Source organism: Sus scrofa, chromosome 1, assembly GCF_054392235.1.
Source record: "Sus scrofa isolate SSC_HxYL_T2T_F1_AM1 chromosome 1, Sscrofa_HxYL_maternal_Yorkshire_Landrace_v2.0, whole genome shotgun sequence".
Classification (NCBI taxonomy): Eukaryota; Metazoa; Chordata; class Mammalia; order Artiodactyla; family Suidae; genus Sus; species Sus scrofa.
In genome coordinates this window covers 79,003,774-79,023,939 of record NC_139383.1, presented here as the reverse complement: position 1 = coordinate 79,023,939, position 20,166 = coordinate 79,003,774, and the positions used below count along the sequence as shown (strand labels likewise).

The 20,166-nt window shown below is 36.1% G+C and overlaps 1 protein-coding gene across 1 annotated transcript in view; it reads left to right on the top strand.

The window, feature by feature from the left end:
- Nucleotides 1-20,166, top strand: part of LOC146406163 (uncharacterized) — a 1,231,956-nt gene that overhangs the window by 936,833 nt on the left and 274,957 nt on the right. The window contains exon 6 of the mRNA XM_084963227.1: nt 6,025-6,114. Coding sequence (XP_084819353.1) covers nt 6,025-6,094 — 70 coding nt within the window. The 3' untranslated portion in view covers nt 6,095-6,114. The remainder of the gene's footprint in view (nt 1-6,024; nt 6,115-20,166) is intronic.

Genomic DNA, 20,166 nt, shown 5'->3' with positions numbered 1-20,166 from the left:
TCTAACAATAATTGGATGCAAGAAATGAACATGGGAGTTCCCATCACGGCTCAGTGGTTAACGAATCCTACTAGGAACCATGAGGTTGCGGGTTTGATCCCTGACCTTGCTAAGTGGGTTAAGGATCCGGCATTGCCGTGAGCTGTGATGTAGGTTGCAGACGTGGCTCGGATCCTGCATTGCTGTGGCTCTGGCGTAAGCCGGCAGCTACAGCTCCAATTTGACCCTAGCCGGGGAACCTCCATATGCCAAGGGAGCTGCCCTAGAAAAGACAAAAAAAAAAAAAGAAATGAGCATGTGGGAGTTCATGTTGTGGCTCAATGGAAACAAATCCAACTAGTATACATGAGGATATGGGTTCGATCCCTGGCCTTGCTCAGTGGGTTGGGGATCTGGTGTTGCCGTGAGCTGTGTTGTAGGTCATAGATACAGCTCAGATCGAGCATTGCTGTGGCTGTGTTGTAGGCTAGCACCTGAAGCTCCGGTTCAATCCTTAGCCTGGGAATTTCCATATGCTGTGGGTGTGGCCTTAAAAAAAAAAAAGAAAAAGAAATGAGCTTGTAACCCAAGTAAAGCAAATCACAATTTATCCTTGGCATTGTTACATTGGCACCAGAAAATGGCAGGGTTTTTCTTTTTTCCACTGAGTTTTTAAATCAAGGCTTTCGGCATCATCATCCACAGACACCTGGGAAAATAGGAGGGTGTTATATATAAGTGGGCCAAGACAGGCCAAGGTTTAAAATAGAGAAGAGAGAAAGATGATCAAAGAAACAAAGAGGAAGAAGTTGAGAATGTATTAGATGAAAATACTCCACTTCCCTTATTTGGAGTCATTCTTTTGCTGCTAGCTATGGATCCTGTGAGCTACCTCAGTGTCCTTGGATTACTGGGAACAATAAATTACTTTTAGTGCTACAAGTTAGCCCAAATTTGACAGCAATCACTTGGCAAACAATAAAGCCCCAGCTGATGTTATTATAGGGTTGTAATTTCTAATAGAGAATTCATTCCAATTCATCAGACACATTACCACCCTGACCCCTGGCATTGAATGTTAGGAGACTCTGAAAATTTTTTTTCAAGGGGATCTTCACTGAGTGGGGGCACTTTGAGGAAACACTGCATCAGTCGTCCCACTGTGGTTCTGCCTCTATAAAAAGATTCTCGGTTTAAATAAGGAGATGTTTACTTAAAGTATCATTTTATGTTTCTTGCAAAACTATAGCTGGACTTGCTCAGTGCTTCCTCAAAAGTTGGTTTTTTTGTTTGTTTTTTGTTTTATTTGATAAGGGTCATCAAAGTGAAGATGCATCAGCCAAACCTTTTAAAAAAGCAGAAAGCTATGTTTCCTAAAGAGGTATTTTAATACAGTCAACTTCAGAAAATTGTAAACCCATTTCTTTTAAACATTAGATGTTCAAGTAAGGTTTTGTTTACTCTGGGGCCCTAGATATGTGAGAAGATACTCTATTATGAATATGTCACAGTCACTCTTCCATCTTTTTCTTTTAGTTGCCATTCTGCTTTACTAAAGAAGTGATTCAAAGGGGAGACTTCAAAGAAGGCAATATACTTATTTTTTTCATGAGAATTATGTTTAATTTCACTCAGGCTCTTTCACAGATATTTAGTTAGTGTTCTGGTGTTTCCTGGCATGAACTATGGACAGTTCGGGGGAAAGCTCTCAAAAGAACTGCACTCTAATAGACACACTTTGAAAGAATCCTTCAGAGGATATTTGTTATATCACTCAACACCAAAATAATCAATACGAAGAGCCCACAGAAACCTGGAAGAGCAACAGCAGAAATAATTTTTTAATAGAATATTTCTATAAAAATTATTTTCAAATGAATTACTTTGGAAAATATTGTCATTTGAATAGGGTTTAGGGCATTCCTAAAATTCTCTTGAATGCTCAGAATATAAGATTATTTTAAATAACTATATCAGTTATATATATATATACATTTTTACTATAGAATAATGGGAAATATTTTAGAATAATGACTAATGGACTAAATCTTATTAACTCATAAAGATGTATTCAGCCAAGTGAACCTATATTGACTGGTGCTCTTATGAATATTCTCAATCATTTAGGTTTATAAATTTGGAGTTGACTATTTTCAAGTGAAGATATTACTAGGTCAGGAAGTTCCAAATGATCACATTTTCCAAAGAATCACATTTTAATTCATGTGTGCAAATTAAAAAAAAATCCTTTTATTTGCATTATTAATAAAACATATCTGGGAGTTCTCATTGTGGTGCAGCAGAAGTGAATCCAACTAGTATCCATGAGGATGCAGGTTCAATCACTGGCCTTGCTTAGTGGGTTGGTAATCTGGCACTGCCATGAACTGTGGTATAGGTCACAGATGCAGCTCGGATCCTACGTTTTTGTGGCTGTGGTGTAGATTGGCAGCTGTAGCTCTGATTCAACCCGTAGCCTGGTAACTTCCATATGCTGCAGGTGTGAGCCTAAAAAAGCTAAATAAATAAATAAATAAATAAACATATCTGGCATACACATTAGCAGCTGACGCATTAGTATCAAAAGTGTGACTAAATTGATTACTAAAATTTCTGCTGCCCTAGGATCACAGGCTCCTCACTGGATGTTAAAAGAATATAAAATGCTATTCTGGTCACTCCCTAAAATGCTTGGTTATGAGAAAAATTGCAGCTATCTATCATGAATTCTTTTTTACACAGAAATGAATTTATTTCCTGCTTGATTAAAGAACATATGTTGGCAGAGTTTGTTCCTATTTTTAAAGTATTCTATGACAAGCTCATCAGACACAGATTATTCATTAGTAAGAGTGTTATCCTACTTTTGAAAATTGGCAATAATATGTTACTTAGAGCTTGTTATAGATCTAATGTATTCTTACATCTCACCAGGACGCTGACAATGCTTCTTTGTGATTTATCTTTGACCAGACAAACCAGCTGTTTTCCTTCCATCAGAAAAAAAGTCACATTAATAAAAATTTATGAGTTGACAATTACAGTCTCAAAATAAATGAGTACCTTACAGACATTTAAATTATAACATCTCTTTAGTTTGGGTGCTTAATGGAGTTCTGTGTCATAAGAACAGCTCTTACTAAACTATGCAGGCAATCATCACGTAGTGTTAACTTGTACGTAGAATTTTTCATTTTCGTTAGGTAAAGTAGTTTGGTAGTTTATATTCCAGTTTATACTTGATGTAGATTTGATTTCATGCTATTTTTTATGGCCATGGTGATGTGCCTTAGTATAATATTTTTCAGAATCAGTTGGCATAAAGTTAATAAGAGCTGGTTTTTGTCTAGCACAGCTTCTATCCAAAGCACAAATTACTATTAGTCTTAAGTTGTCTGATCAAAAAGACAACAGTTCTTAGAAGCCTCCCTTGAAATTCTCTGAAAACAAATAAACAATGGAATTCATGTTGTAATGCAAAAGGCCTGAAGAAACTGCATTCACAGAAATTTCTTAGTTCAGTGTACCATCAGTACAGTGTTGTACTTACTCCATTGCTTTGACTGATAGTTCTCAAGGTAACTTTAAAATTCACTATGTTCTCAGTAAATTTTTTTTTTTTTACCTAGCAATGTCTGAAACTTTCTGGCCAAAATCTTACATCCTTGACCAAAAAACATGCAAATTTCTGACCTCTCTTTCTCTTGTTCTCTTTCTCTTTCCCTGTATGTCTGTGTGTGTGGAACTCTTGATTTGTAGAGAACAGAAAAATAAAAAAAAAAAGAAGCTAGAAATGAGTTAAGCATAAAATTTAGTATTAAAGAGCTTAAAACAAAGCAGAAAAACTAAGAATATGTATAAATTTCATACACTAACATAGTGGGAATGAAAGGATGTGTGTGGAGGGGTAAGGGAGGAAGTTTACTAGGCAACCTCAAACAAGAAAATTAAGAAAAATAATAGTGTCAGCCTCTTGCGGATCAATTAAAGAGTGGGAATTAAGCCAATGTTAGAAAGGGAAGAATAGTACTCTAATCTTCTTTTGCAAGCAATGGCAATGGGCCATTTATCCTGCTGGTATACTTTGGGCCGGTGCCCAGCCTGGACAATTAATAAAGTATCCTTGGTAAGGCACCGGCACCTTTATCTTGGTGCGGTTAGCAAAGTGTCACTAACAACTGTGCACAGATCTGATCCATATTCTAAATGTAAATTAAGTGAGAATATAATCAATAAAGCACTGCAATTGTAAACACATTAACAGATGAAGGAGATAGAACTTTGTTTTTTCTTGGGCCAAACATGTTGAGTGAAAATCACAAATCAACTGGGAAATTTTCATGATAATGACCATTTTTAACAATGAAATATCCAGATACTATATGGGTATCTGAATGGATCAGTAAGATTGATTTTTTACAGAACTCCAAACAACTGGATATTTTGAAGATCTATACACATTGGTCCTACCAAATATCCAGGTAAAATAACCTAAGTAAATTTTTTTTTCAATAATAACAAAATATATAGTACATTCTGTCCTATATTATATATATTAGAACTAATATTTGATATTCTCTCTACTTCTCCAAGTATTTTGAAGGGCAATTGACCACAAATACATTAGTTTTTTGTTGTTGTTGTTGTTGTTGTTGTTGTTTTTGCTACTTTAGGGCTGCACTCACAGCATATGTAGGTTCCCAGGCTAGGGGTCAAATTGGAGCTACATCTGCTGGTCTGCACCACAGCCACAGTAACATGGGATCCAAACCACATCTGCAACCTACAGCACAGCTTGTAGCAATGCCAGATCCTTAACCCACTGAGTGAGTCCAGGGATCAAACACGCATCCTCATGGATCCTAGTCAGGGCAGTTAACTGCTGAGCCATGAAGGGAACTCCTAGATATTTTTAAATAAATTAAAAAAAAAACCTTCAATACTTTGGTGTCTTTGTGGTTTTATCCCAATTTATTTTTATGCCTCCAAGTAAATTTTACCGATATTAGCTTTGCCATTATAAACAATGTAGTTTATAATAATTAACACCTTATTTCATGTAATGCATTTTGTTTCTCTTTTGTTCTTTTTTTTTCAAAGAGTGTTTGAGTTGCTTATTTCTGAAGATTCTTATTCTCTACAATGTTAACCACAATTGGGTCAGTTTAATCTCTCCCCAAATCAGGATTCTATCCAAGAACAATAAATTACTCTCATTATTTTAATCACAATATATAAACACTAGAGAAATACTGACAATTCAACACTTTCTGTCAGTGTTCTATTAGTCATCAAGTAAATAAATATACTGAAAGGAGTCTAAACAATTTGATTGTAAATTTCTGATAAAGATCCATTTATTTTCATCAGCCTAAATCTTAAAGACTTTATATAACATGATGGTTTATCAAAAACTAAGGAATTTGGTGAGGTGTTGAATTTCAGTGAGAATCAAATTTATTTTCCATATTGTTTGTATTAGAGAATAAGGCTGTAGAAAATCATAACTTGGCAAATAATATCCTTTGTTGCTTTGTCCTCTAATGGAAAATTAAGATAAAATCCCCCATAATCTATGTAATTTTTATAATGATGGAAAAATTGTCATGCTTGATTATCAAACTCACCACTTATCTGCATACTCATACCTAGCATGAAAATGGGAAGTCAAAATTCTGAAGATTTTAGTGTTGTTACCATAACAGATTAGACTGCTCTTAGATATTTGGTTTTGTCAAAAGAGTAAGAAACATGCACCTCTACCCAAATATGGAAAATAGTAGAGAAGCGGTAAGTAACCACTGGAGTGTGGCCCATTATTGCAGGCTTTGATGGGCTGTGTATCCATTCAGACATTTAGAGAGTAGAGGCAGGAGAGTGTTCCCAGGCAGTGTGCCTTATCTATACACCAACATGGCATTATTACTTCAAATTAATGAATTTTAAAAATAAGGATTATTTTAAAATCTGTAGTTTAACCAAGATTGCAGATAGACTGCAAATTATCTAAAACTTGCCTTTCTCTCTCTCTCTACCTTACTCTAGTTCTTTGAAGTTGACTTTTATGAAATCGTTAAGATTTTGCACAAAAGTAACAGTCAAAAGTATACAATGATATTGAAATCTTCCAAATAGGTAAGGTTTTTTTTTTTTTTTTTTTTTTTGACTCAACCTCATTATTTTTGTGTGATTATTCCATGCAATATTTATTTTAACCAGGGGTTTTTATTTGTTGCTGTAGTTCTATGAAGCAATGAAAATATCTTTTAGTGATTTAAATAGGTAAACTTCTATATACTAATTATCTAACAGTGTTTCTTTTAGAAATGACATGGAAAAACAAAGGACATTTCTTTTATATACAAAAGCTACATTTTAATCCACAGATTGTTGTTGCCTTCCAAGATATTAGGTATAAATATTCAGTTCATCCTCATAAAATATTCCCACTGAAATTAGGTGGAGTTCTGATTGATTTAATGCTGAAGAGTCTGGCTCATTGGAATAGAGGCAGTTGAAAATTATATGAAATAATTGAAATTGGAATGGGATACACCCATAATGCTAACCAGAAAACAATGTAATTAAAACCACACTGATATATCTATGACCTTGACCTAAATGGAGTCAATCTTGGACAATTCAGCAAGGCCTGTTTATTTTTGCCTTTTAATATTGGTGCTCATCCTTCTTCAGTACTTAGAGGAAAATCAAATGGTTTATTTTTCTTGGAAAACATCCAAACATCTGTATGTGGAGTTCTTCCCTCCTCACCATCCAACTAGAATGTAGGTCACTTCCTTACATACATGAATCTCTCTATACAGACTACAAAGTGGGGTAAAACCTCATTTAATTGAGAATGTGGGTATATAACTTAATAAATAAAGATCATGTCCAAGTTTTTTATATTCAGATTTAAACTTTTCTGTTTTCCCATAACTTCTAACATTCCATGATTGTTGACTTATATTTAAAATTTTTCCTTTTGCACTTGATAATAATAAAGAGAATTCAGCCTCTCTTATTAAAAGTTTTCCTACCTCTCATTCATCCCAGTCTGTACCGAGAGAGATCTTTATGCCTGTACATGTGACACTCAGGGCCTGTTCGTCACTCACCTTAAACAGCTGCCCTGTAGCCACCCTTCAGGCCTAGAGGTGACTTCTCTCTGGAGTATGATCGGCTCTCAGAGGGTGGAGCTGGGAAAGGAGCCTGCATGGCCTTTAGAAGTGGGCATGGAGCACCCATGGTTCCTGGTTTGGAAATGGTGACAGGTTATATAGCCTTTGCCTGAGCAGTTCTCCTTTGTCCCTAATATGTCTCACACTACGTGAAGGGGAAACTCGAGGATCAGAGCAGGCTCCTCTAAAATATGGCTCAGGGTAGGGGCACTAGGCCCTGGGAATATAGATCTTGGAAATGAGATGCTGATCTGGGTCAGCCCTTTGGAGCTCATGTGGAAGCAGCTCTGGCCAGAGGTGGGGTGAGATAGATGTGTGCTCAGCAAGGAAGTATGCCAGCAGGCTTGGACACGTGTATTTTATAAGTAGGACTCCTTGTACTTTTAATATTCTTAGTGTTTGTTCATTTGAGCCTTTGCTCTCTTTAGCATGTAGCAATGTATGTTGTGTTTTCCAGGCTCACTTAGCTGTGCTGTGGAGAACTAGATATTCTGTCCATGGGTCAGAAAGTTCAGGGGGCATCAGGTCTAGGTGTAAGCAAGGCATGAGGGAAATAATCAGAGCAAGAGGAAACTTAGGATGCAGTGAGGCTATTTACTAGACAATGGTTATAAATGGACTATGGAATCCAAATGGGAAAAGAGATGGGAAGAGAGGAGGAGATTTGAGGATAAAAGATAAGTGACAGAGTCAATGTTTTTGAAAATTGTGGATGAAGAGTTAAAGTGTTGATATCAATCTACTAGGGTTTTTCGGTTGGAAACCAAAAAGGTAACCCTAAGTCCTTTAAACACTGAATGAAAGGAAAAAAAAACCTATAAAAAAGTCCTTGGAAATTCAGAATAGAAAGTCTAGAAGAGTCCATGAGATGACTCAGTGAAATCACCATTCATCTTTGTTTATCTTTGCACCTTTATAATTCTAGGAAAATGACTTGGGATTTTTGTGGTGACTTCAAAGTACCTTTATATGTTTCTACTCATTGATTATTCATAGACATTCATGGCACAGGGCTGATAGATTAATTGAACAAATAGGGAAATAACCACTTAAGCAAGAGAGCTGGATGCTCAGGAAGTTTTGGTCAGAAAGTGGAATGTTAGAAATTGTGCTTTCAGAACTGGTGCAACTTCTGGTGATAATGGAGTGATGGGGTGGTGGCTGAGTTCTGCAGGAAAAGTAGTAGTCAAGGAATCAGGGTCACCTATTCCAGGATGAACAAAGAATGTTTCTGGTCTGATCTATGGGAAGAATTGAAGCAGCAGTAATCCAAATGAAGATTATATATCAGAAGAGCTAAGGGGGGGGCATGGAAAGAACAGATGGGGAATTATGTGGCTTAAAAATGCTAAATGAGGAACAATACATTATATAGAGGCATAAAGACAAATTAGGGGAAATGGAGCAGCAAGAGCACAGGTCTTAGCCCTGCCCTGGGGCCAGTAACCTGCTGTTCTCTTTGTCATTCCAGGTTGATGCATAATCTTGTAGTTCTCCTCCAATACCTTTGATTTTAGTGCTTTGATAGATGAACCCTTCTCAAATTATTCCAATCTGAGTGTTCTCTTGATTTTCTGTTAGGACCCTAAATGAAACATCAGCTAATTTAAAATATAATACTTCATTTTTCTGTTTTATATATTATGGTTAATAATAATGATCATATTTTATAATTATTAATAAGCAAGAACTCTGCAGATATTACATAATAATATATATTATTTAGTTTAATTATATTACTTAATCTGTGAGACAAGTTGTGCTCTCCCTGTGTTATAGGTGAGAACACTAAGACTCAGAGAAGGTGTTATACAATCAGTCACTTGCACAGTCAGTCTGGTTCCAGTACTTGTGTTCTCAAATAAAAGTACTGGACTGACTGTCACAAAAGGGGCTACCAAACCAAGTAAGCCTTACCTCTGTCCTTAGGGAGAGCAGCATCTCTTTGGAAAAATAATAATTAGCTAATTAATTAATGTGTGATGTGTGCATGCTTGAGTGTGTGACAGCACTCACATCATGTGTAAGACTTAAGATTAAGACAATGATTGATAAGTTTCTTGGGCAGATTTAATGCTACAGGAGTTTTAAAAATGTTATGTTCACCCTAGCATGAGGAAGACAAAAGCAGAAGATGCTATAAAATCTAAATAGAGGGTGTTACTGTTTTTATCATTCTTCATGTACTTTTTTATTCTTTGGTACATTTTTTTCATTCTCTGTACAGGTAAATTACTAAATTTTTTGAAATATTTCACTATAAAAAATGTGTGTGTGTCCTTCAAATGATAAACTGACTAGTTGATATGGAAGAAATACACTTGAAAACTTTCCTGAATTCCATCAAAATAGGTCATAACTTTGAGAAGTTGGCTTGATGAAATCAACATTTATAGAATCACAACTTCCATAGTGGGAAGTTTAAGTCATTCTCTGCACACAGACAGCCGCAGAGGAAAATAGCTCAATAAATTCAAACATGAAGATCAAAGTTGTTATGATTACATTCTATTTCCATTTCACCTTACCTTACTGTGCATGCTTATTATTTTTATGCTGCTTACATGGCCCATTACCTACTCCCTCTCGTTCTGAGGTCAGTGGAATGGCATTTCCCCTTTAGAGCATTACTGCCTCAAACCCTATAATTGGCTAGTGGAATTAGAGAGATTATGGTTATGGGAACAGAAAATTCCCCCCTCAACAAAAATGCAGAATTGTCATGGTGCAATTTGCTTTCACCCATTCTAGCATTATTCAGGGTCACAGAATTTTTTTTAAAAAAATATTCTTTTATTTTTTTTAAAAAAATTGAGATGTTGACTATTAAATTGGGCTGGCTACAAATAGTAAACAGAGATATTTACAAATTGGAGGAATTCCAGACACTATCAATCCAGACATTTTGTTTTGAAAAGAGTCCTTAGACATCATTTACAATTCACAAGACAGTTGTTTTCATATAGAAGATGTTGCTATCTGCCAAAGTCATCAAAGATAACACACAGTTACCTGACAGAAGAGAAAACTAGAGAAGTAATGTTCTTTGAGTTTTCAATTTTTATTTTATCTTTAAAAATACAAATATGTTCTTGGAAAATAGCTCACCTATGTCTTGGCATTTCTGTTGTCAATAATTTATAGAAAATGAGAATAGCGGTGGGCTTATTTATTTCAGGTAAAATTTTGAATCTGTTCTGAAGACAACAGAATGGGAAAACTAAATTGAAAATCTTAACCATCCCCAAAGTGCATTTCTTAGGAGCAGAACCCCAGGCCTGTAAGTTTTTCCTTAGTAATCTTGTTAATAATAACTCTTAACCACTGGCGACAAGGGGGCTTTTCCATTCAGTACCATCAAAGACAGTCAGAATTAAGGACACTGAAAATGAAGGAGTTGGCTTGGATGGAGGACAGACACTAATGTAATCTAATCCATATTTAACCAGGCGCTGATTAAAAATTGCTTGACTATCCATATAAATTAGATCATTCATGAAGGCTTTTCTTCTCTTGCATGTTAGATTTTTAAAGAGTTAGTTTCTGTTACTCCTCCTGGTTACTGTGACTCTGCAGAATGGAAATGGAAAATCTGAAAGTTGGCAGCATTTGCCTGCATGTTTGTGCATGCTGCGAGGTGTAAGAGGCAGGGAGAGGGAGAAGGGTGCAAAATGGTAGATGGAGCTGGTATTCTTGTAGGATATTTAGCAGCCTTCACAACGCTTCCCAAACACCAAGAGGAACTCATATGGGGGAGTATTATTGGATTTAGATTTTTCCAATATAGCCGTCAGCTCCTTCTGAAAACTTTTTAATTGGGGCATTTTCTAGGCTAATAGCATCCTAGAAAGCTATAAACACAGAGGGAAGAACTGTTTTTGTTTATTAGTCAGGCCAGCTGCATTTTATTTGTGGATGTTCTATGCACTATGGACAATGTGGAGGAAATAAGAGCGTGAGGCCAAAAGTCATGAGAATTGAGATGCCAGGAACACCAGAACACATAGAGTAACTAGGGATGGGCTGAAACACAAAAGAGTTTATAGTCAAGCCAGGTGAACTCTAAAAATTCTCTCTTATGGAGTTTCTATTGTGTAGCTCAGCAGGTTAAAACCCACATGGTGTCTGTGAGGATGCGGGTTCGATCCCTAGCCTTGTTCAGTGGGTTAAGGATCCGTCATTGCTTCGAGCTGTGGTGTAGGTCAAAGATGCGGCTTGGATCCCACATTGCTGTTGCTGTTGTGTAGGCTGGCAGCTACAGCTCTGATTCGACCCCTGGCCTGAGAACTGCCATATGCCTAAGGTGCCACCCTAAAAGAAGAAAGAAAAGAAAGAAAAAAACCTTACTCTTCGGACTTAAGTTCGACCTCAGTTTTATCTAACATGGGAAGCTCTTTGGGGTAAGTTTAATCCATGTATTCTTCCCAGTTTAGTCTTCCATATAATGAGGGATATCATCTAGTCAGGAATAAAAATATTTAGCATGAGTCTTCCCTGTTTCTCCACCCATGTGGTCAGTATGCTTGGATGGTCTCACCTTTTCTTGCTGAACCCAGAGAGTCCTCAGAATCCTTCACAACATGACTTGCAAGAACTATCACTTGATTGGAACTAGCGTGCGAGGAGAAACCATTTCACCATTCAGGACCCGATTGAGCTTTGACATCTGAATTTATGAATCCAAATGTCATGCATGTGGTCTGTGTCACACATTTGGCAGAAAAAATAAACAAAAGGGGGAACAAAGATCTTAAATTATAGCTCTTTATGTGTAATAAACTGCTTTAGGTTAAACCTACTCTAAAACAACTGGTTTCTCAATTTTCAGGGTACATAAAAATCACCTGTAAAGATTTTTAAAAATAGCAATGCCCAGGTTTTATCCTCAGACATTCTGATTTGGTTTTTCTGGGAATGGGTCTCAAGTATCCCCCCCCACTTTGTTTTAAGCACCTCTAGTGAATCTGATGTGAACCATTGATACCGAGGAGGCAAAAGAGTAGCAGTGAACATCCCTCTCCCAGATAAGCATGTCACATAAAGAGAGAGAGAAAAACACCTGTGCAGCTTGCTGCAGAATGTCTCCAGGTAAGAGGCAGGGGTTTTGTTTGGTTGGCTCTGAAGATTAAGCTGGATCAGAATACACATTACAGAGAAGAGAGTAGATTGCAGTGGGAGAAGCAGAATAGACAAAAAACACAGAATTGAAAACTAATGCCATGAATAGAGAAGATACAGAGGCTATTTCATGCTGCGGGTGGAGGAAGTATGAGAAATTAGATTGGCTAAGTGGATAGAGCTATTGAAATTGACCAGCATTTATCATTTAAGTTTCTTCAACTGTTTTATACATCTGCAATAAGAGCATTACAAAAGCCTTCAGTCTCAGTTTTAGTGACTGAATAAATAGCCAATCTACTACTTTTAGAAACAAAATAACTCAAGCTTTTAACCTGCTCACAGTAAAGTAAAGAAGGCCTTCATCTGGCAGGAAATGCTGGTGATGGAGGTCTGTCTGCCTATTCTTGTTTGGATCACAGAAAGAAGTGTAAACTCTTTCTGAAAATGTTTTCCTGTAAAAACAGTGTAAGGCTTCCATAACCAGTGGAAAATAATTCAACTTATCATTAATGTTAGAGAAATCCATACAGTAAGGGTTATTTTTTCCCTTTCTAACAATATTGAACTCCCTGGAGCAGAAAATGAAATGGGTTTATATATCATCATGTCACCATGAAGTGCCTGACATGGAGCTTTATAGAATGTGGGTATTGAGTGTGTGTCTGAAATTAACAAAATGTAGCCAGTTTATGTCCCCTCTTTTTTGTTTTTCAATTATTGCTCATTTCCTTACATTTGAGTTCTTACAGCACTCCTTACCCTAATTAAAGTTTTGCTGTTTACTGTTTTCTGTTTTCCTGGAGCTATACATTGACCCCTCAATTCAGGATGCATTTCTGAAGTTGTATGTAAGATAAGAGGAGCACTTAAATAACTTGAGAACAAAATTCACTTAATGTAAGGTAATGGTTAATAGATGTAACTAGACTGTGAAAAAGGAGCTTTAAACAATTCTTTGCTATTTAACTCTAAGTTTTGTAGGCAGCTAAAAATAGCCCAGGCACACCTGTGTAATTAGTAATCCCTTCCGCTATAGACTTTAGGTTAGATTGTGTTACCACTTAGATGTTGAATGCTAGGTGGTTAATTTATCCGGTACATCTGAATTATTTCAAGTTAGCATCATTTTTCCATGGTTAAAAAATAATAACTTATTAAATGTAAAGCTCTTCCATTTGGCTCTGTCAATGGTAGGTAATTATTTCTAATCTTGACTTTCCAGCTGCCACTAACTGGTAAACAAATAAGCGACTGCACTAGGTAAATATTAATAATAGCAATAGTAATACTTCAACACCATGCATAATCATAGAGGAATTATTTCTTAAGCATTTATTTTTCTCCCTATTATGGATAAGCTGACAATCAGATATGTTTATACAGTCTAGAAAAATTCATAAAAATCTCAATGTCAGTGAATGCCCTTAACGCTGATTTCTCTAAAAATACATAAATAGAGAAGACTTCAAAATCCTGAGGTTCGGCTCAGGAGCAGGATGATAACAGGCCCAGAGATCTGGTGTCAGCATAGAAGCTTTCTTAAAGGAGGCACATTCCAAAGTTTGGTTTGGTTGGAGTTTCAGTTGTGAAAGGAGCCCATTCAGATCAGGGACCTCCAGCATTACACTAAGCTGAAAATTTTTGCTTCCCATCCAGATTGCCTCAATTGATTGAAAATCTTACTACCTTATACAATACATTTTTATTTTTGCATGTATTCCTTTCTCATTTTTAAGTCAGCAAGTTCTCTCTTCAGTCGTATGCCCTATACATACTCATATGTATACTGTGTATCTTACATACACAGAGTTACACGGTTACACACACATATTTATTTCCTTCTATATTGAAGAACTTTTTCAGAATTATTTCAGTATTGCAGAGTCTTAAAATATCCGGTCTGACTATCAACCTGGTATTAGAACCCTCCTATTACTTATTGGTATCATCTAGGTCATCCTTGAGTACTTACAGTAAGGAATATTTCACCATCATTAGAAATCTTTGGATAACTCTAATATTTGAAATTTCTGCCTTATGTTGTACTCTATCTTCTGCTCATGTTTTTTTCTCTAGTCTATGACAACATGAAAATCAAATCTGATGTGTCTTCTATATGCAAGTGCAACTTCCAGCCCTATTCCTACAGTAGTTCCTTATATGACATAGTTTCCATATATATATTCCTTGTCAAGAAGTTTCCTCAATAATGTTATATGGATATTATATTTCTAATTATAGAAAGATTATATCTACTAGTAGATTCAGGTATTAAAGTATGTAAGCATGCAATTAAAGCCAAGCATTAGCTTGACTTTTTGGTTCGTCTGTTTATTCATTTATTTTTGGTCTTATTTCATTCCTGTATCAAAGTTTATCATTGCATAAAATTGCAAAATTGCTAGCCAATTGACTAGACACTGTTAGTTGGTCACCATTATGTGTTCAGCACAAACATGGTTTATCTTTATCAGGTGAGTTTCTAATGTGTTTGGGTCTCTAGCTTTTGGAAGTTGTCTCTATTGCAAGCTCATAGTTAAATCCTGAACCCATATCAATTATGACAATAGTTTTTCCTACCAGAATTGATTAAGGAGTGGACATGTGACCCAGGTCTAGTAGATAAGATGTGTAGGAAAGTCTCTTGCTAGGGGGTAGGAAGAGAGGCTTCTGATTTTTTTCGCCCTGGAAGTGAAAAGAGACCATATATAAGAATAGTTTCTCTTCCACTGAATAATGTCTTACCTGTCTGTGATGCCTGAGAATATGGCAGTCTTCTTGTAAGTATCAGATAAATTATCCAGAGGACAGGCAGATACACAAAAGATGGCAAAGGAGTTCTTTTTGCTAGTTTTAAAATTTATTGAGGTACAATTTAAATATAGAAAAAAAGGTAAAAAAATAAGATTTTGACAAATATTTATATTTATGTAACAATATCATAGTCAAGACCTGCTATAGTTTCATCACCCAAGAAAATTCTCTCAAGACTCTCTGTAGTCAGTCACCTCTCACCACTCCTGGCCCTTGGTAGTCAATAATGGTTTATTTTGTCTTGTTTTTCTGCCCTAGTGTTCTTTTCAGAGTGTTGTATAAATAGAATCATAGAATATATAGCTTTTAACTCTGTATCTTTTTTCACCTTACATAATGTTTTTGAGGTTCATCTTTGTTATCACATGAAACAGAGGCTTGTTGCTTTTTATTGATTAGTAGAATTTCATTTTATATATATATGGAAGGAACATTGATTCTTGATGGTATTCAACCACAGAATTAACCAGATTAAAATCCATCTTATTCTGGGTTGGATTGATAGGCAAGACAATTTTTCCATTTTAAGCTATTATAGTATTTGTTGTCCAACTCATTGTACTGATATGTCAGGTTGAGCCATCCCACTATTAATCCCACTATTAATTAACCCTGTGGAGGGTTTGTTGGTATCCTTGTCCAGTGACCATTTTTCCCCTAATGAGCTTTTATAGTCAATGAGTGTATTTAGTTCTGTCTCCATTAATCATCTCCAGGGGAACCAGCCAACAAAGGTTATGATGTTCTGTTTTAGGATATCAGTCCTGGTGTTTGCTTGAATACAAAAATCTCTTAGACAATTAGTCATGGCAATTCCAACTCTGATGCTTGGGGGCCTTCCTTCCATTTAGGAAAGAACCCTGGGAAGCTATGAAAAAAGGCCACCAAGCAGGAGAATGTCCCTCTTTGAGTTATGCTGAGATTAACGTGTAGATGAGTGTAATGAATATGCAAAGAGGATTCGTACTTCAAAAAGCAATTGCTTCTGCCCCAGACGTCAATGTCTTTACACTAATAATGACTAATGCCTTGGTGGCAGCTTTCTGAGCCAGAGCTGCAATAAACAGACTCCATCAGTGGTAAAGGCTATTAGCCTATTGTCTTAAAACAGATTGCTTGATTTCCTTTAATCAACTTAAACAAGCATGGCACTTAGGCAAGAAGTGTGCATAGTATGTAGAAGACTATTTGGAGGATTGTAAAATGCATTCTTTGGGAATCTCTTTCAAATCCTAGCTGTGTCACTGGCATCCATGTAATCTTGGTCAATTCTTTAGTTTCTCTATGACAAAATGTCCTTATGTTATCACATAAAAATACTACCCAGCTCATAAAGTTGTTGAGTAGATAAAGTATTTTGTGTCAAGAGCAAACGATATGGTATATACAGTATATTGTAGGCTCTTGATTAATGGTAGCCATCATCATCACTGTTTTTGAGAATGTGGATTACAGTGCTTCTGTGGAACATCATTTGAAGCTTTTTATATCCTTTAAATACCAGAGTTTATCAAATCCTTTGGGTCCACAAATACTAAAACATCTGAATGTCAAAAAGCTAAGTTAGAATCTTTATGAAGTAACTAGAATTTGAGAAAGAAAAGACTTAAATCATAAAATGTGTTCAGATGCTTAAATGAAAGCTACAGAAGCAGTATTGCTCTACTCTGTATATTATTATTTCTTATCATTTATTTATATATATATTTTTTCTACTGTACAGCATGATGACACAGTTACACACACATGTATACATTCTTTTTTCTCACATTAAGTGTTCTATCATAAGTGACTAGACAGAGCTCCCAGTGCTACACAGCAGGATCCCATTGCTAATCCATCCCTAAAGCAACATTCTGTATCTATTTACCCCAAACTCCCAGTCCCTCCCCCTCCCCCTTGGCAAGCACAATTCTATTCTCCAAGTCCATGAGTTTCTTTTCTTTGGAAAATTTCCTTTGTGCTGTATATTAGACTCCAGATATAAGTGATAACATATGGTATTTGTCTCTCTCTTTCTGACTTCATTCACTCAGGATCAGAATCTCTAGTTCCATCCATGTTGCTGCAGATGGCATTATTTTGTTCTTTTTATGACTGAGTAGTATTCCATTGTGTATATATACCACATCTTCATAATCCAATCATCTGTCGATGGACATTTGGGTTGTTTCCATGTCTTGGCTATTGTGAATAGTGCTGCAATGAACATGCGGGTGCATGTGTCTTTTTTAGGTAGAGTTTATTCTGGTTATCTGCCCAAGAGTGGGATTGCTGGGTCATATGGTATTTCTATGTATAGATGTCTAAGGTACCTCCATACTGTTCTCCATAGTGGTTGTACCAGCTTACATTCCCACCAACAGTGCAGGAGGGTTCCCTTTTCTCCATACCCCTTCCAGAATTTGTTATTTGTGGACTTATTAATGATGGCTATTCTTACTGGTGTGAGGTGGTATCTCCTGGTAGTTTTGATTTGCATTTCTCTAATAATCAGTGATATTGAGCATTGTTTCAAGTGTTTGTTGTCCATCTGTATATCTTTCTTGGAGAAATGTTTCTTAAGGTCCTTTGCCCATTTTTCAATTGGGTTGTTGGCTTTTTTGCTGTTGAGTTGTATAAGTTATTTGTATATTTTAGAGATTAGGCCCTTGTCAGTTGCATCATTTGAAACTATTTTCTCCCATTCTGTAAGTTGTCTTTTTGTTTTCCTTTGATCAAGGAAATTAAAGATGATGTAAAGAAATGGAAAGATATTCCATGCTCCTGGAGTGGAAAAATTAATACTGTAAAAATGGCCATACTACCCAAAACAATCTACAGATTCAATGCAATCCCTATCAAATTACCCATGACATTTTTCACAGAAGTAGAACAAACAATCCAAAAATTTATATGGAACAACAAAAGACCCAGAATTGCCAAAGCAATTCGGAGGAACAAAAACCAAGCAGGAGGCATATCTCTCCCAGACTTCAGGCAGTATTACAAAGCCACAGTAATCAAGACAGTGTGGTTCTGGTACCAAAACAGACAGACAGACCAATGGAACAGAATAGAGAACCCAGAAATAAACCCAGACACCTTTGGTCAATTAATCTTTGACAGAGGAGGCAAGAGTATAAAATGGGAAAAAGACAGTCTTTTCAGCAAGAATTGCTGGGAAACCTGGACAGCTGCATGCTAATGAGTGAAACTAGAATGTACTCTGTATATTATTCAGCATGAATATACAGTTGCTACATTTTTGTTTCCACCCTTTTTAAAAAATTTTTTTTTCTCATCTACTAGGTGCCAATTAAGAAACAAACAAACAAAAAAAAAAAACAGAAAGTGAGACCCAGGGATGAGTCCTCTTCTTTGTAAGTAGGACACATTTTACTTGAAATCACCAGAGAAAGATTCTCTCTGCCACATGCCTTTTCCACTCCTTTGTATTTCTATTATTTCTTACATCCCCTTGACCTTGAACTAAAGAAGCATAATCAGTTATGCATATATGATAGCAATCATACACAGATAATGTGTATAGAGCACCCATGAGTGCCCAACAATGCAATGAGTACTTCCCATGTGTTATCTTAATGATAATAAGATGTCATAAAATTCTGTGAGGTCTTATTATTATCCCTGCTTTGTAGATGGGGAAACCAAGGCACAGGGAATATGAGGGAACTTATTTTAGATTACATAGCTAATAAGCTACTGACTGGGACTACAGAACACTGTGCCTCACTTGCCTCCAAAGCCTCACTGCCTCCATTAGAGTTTGGTCCTAAGGTTGTGTTCCCACAAGCATAGTCATTTGTATGGCTTGACTGGTCATGTAACAATAATCTGCCTGGTCATTTTATACAGAATTCCATTTTCTCTCTGAATCTCTTCTGAAATATGCTATGCCAACTGTCATAAACACAAAGCATGAAGGTTCCCTGTGTCTGATTTCCTTCTTGTCCATAGGAATAGTGAGGGAAACTTCCATGATCAGATGATCTGTTGAAAGAAAGATTTGGTCTCTAACATCTAGATTTATGAGATTGCAGTATAAAGTAATTGAACCATCTTCTTAATGCACCTCTAAATGAACTCTGTTCCTTTCATAGCTCTGTGGAGGTGTGATTATCATTATGATGTTCACCACTGCTCTTACAGAATTTCCTTTTATATCTGAAGCATTTTTTTTTGGTTTTGTTTTGCTTTGTTTCGTTTTAAATTTTCCTTGGTGGTGAATACTCATGCACTGAAGGAAAGGGAGTGATTTTTTTAAAGAGCCAAAATTCATTTAAATGAAAGACTGTTGTAGAGTTAAAGAACAAAGAAAGAAAGGAAGGAACAAAGGAATGAAGGAAGAGGAAGAAAGAAAAAGAGGGGAAGGAAATGGGATAGAGAAAAAAGGGAGAGAGAAACAAGGAGGGAGAAAGGGAGGAAGAAAGAAAGGAAAACAGAAAGAAAAAATCTTTCCCTGTGGTTATAATAGATCCAGATGCAGTTCTGAAAAGGAGTCTTCAAGAATATTTTGAGCCCTATTGAATTGTATGCATTGGAATATGTGTGTAACCTCCACAGATAACAGCTATAAAAAACTTTTTTGTTAAAGCTTTGAAGAAAAATGTTTTTTTAATTTTATTTTATGTTTTTAATTTTTTTTTTAAATTGTAAGCCAAAAGTCCTAAATTTTTGCATCTCCACAGAAGACAGTGAGATGGCAAAGAAAAGAGTTTGCCTGAATGTGGAATTCCATTTAAACCTATGGCTATGTCCCTCTTTACATTTTTTAAGCAGCCAAATGCCCCATTTCTACGTACTATCCCTCCATTTGGGGCTTCAATCCAATCACAGCTGTAGAAAGAGTAGTTTTAAACAATAATGGAACCTCACTCTTATTATTCCATCTTTGCATCATCCTGAAACCAAAACATCTTGTCAGTCAGACAAGGCCTTCTGTAAGCTTGCATTATCCACCCACTCTAGGTTCAAACATCAGAAGTGCCCACATTTTTTTCCAGTAGCTTTCTCATCTATCTTAGCTAGGACCCCTCTTGAACTGCATTCTTTGCTGCCATCCTGT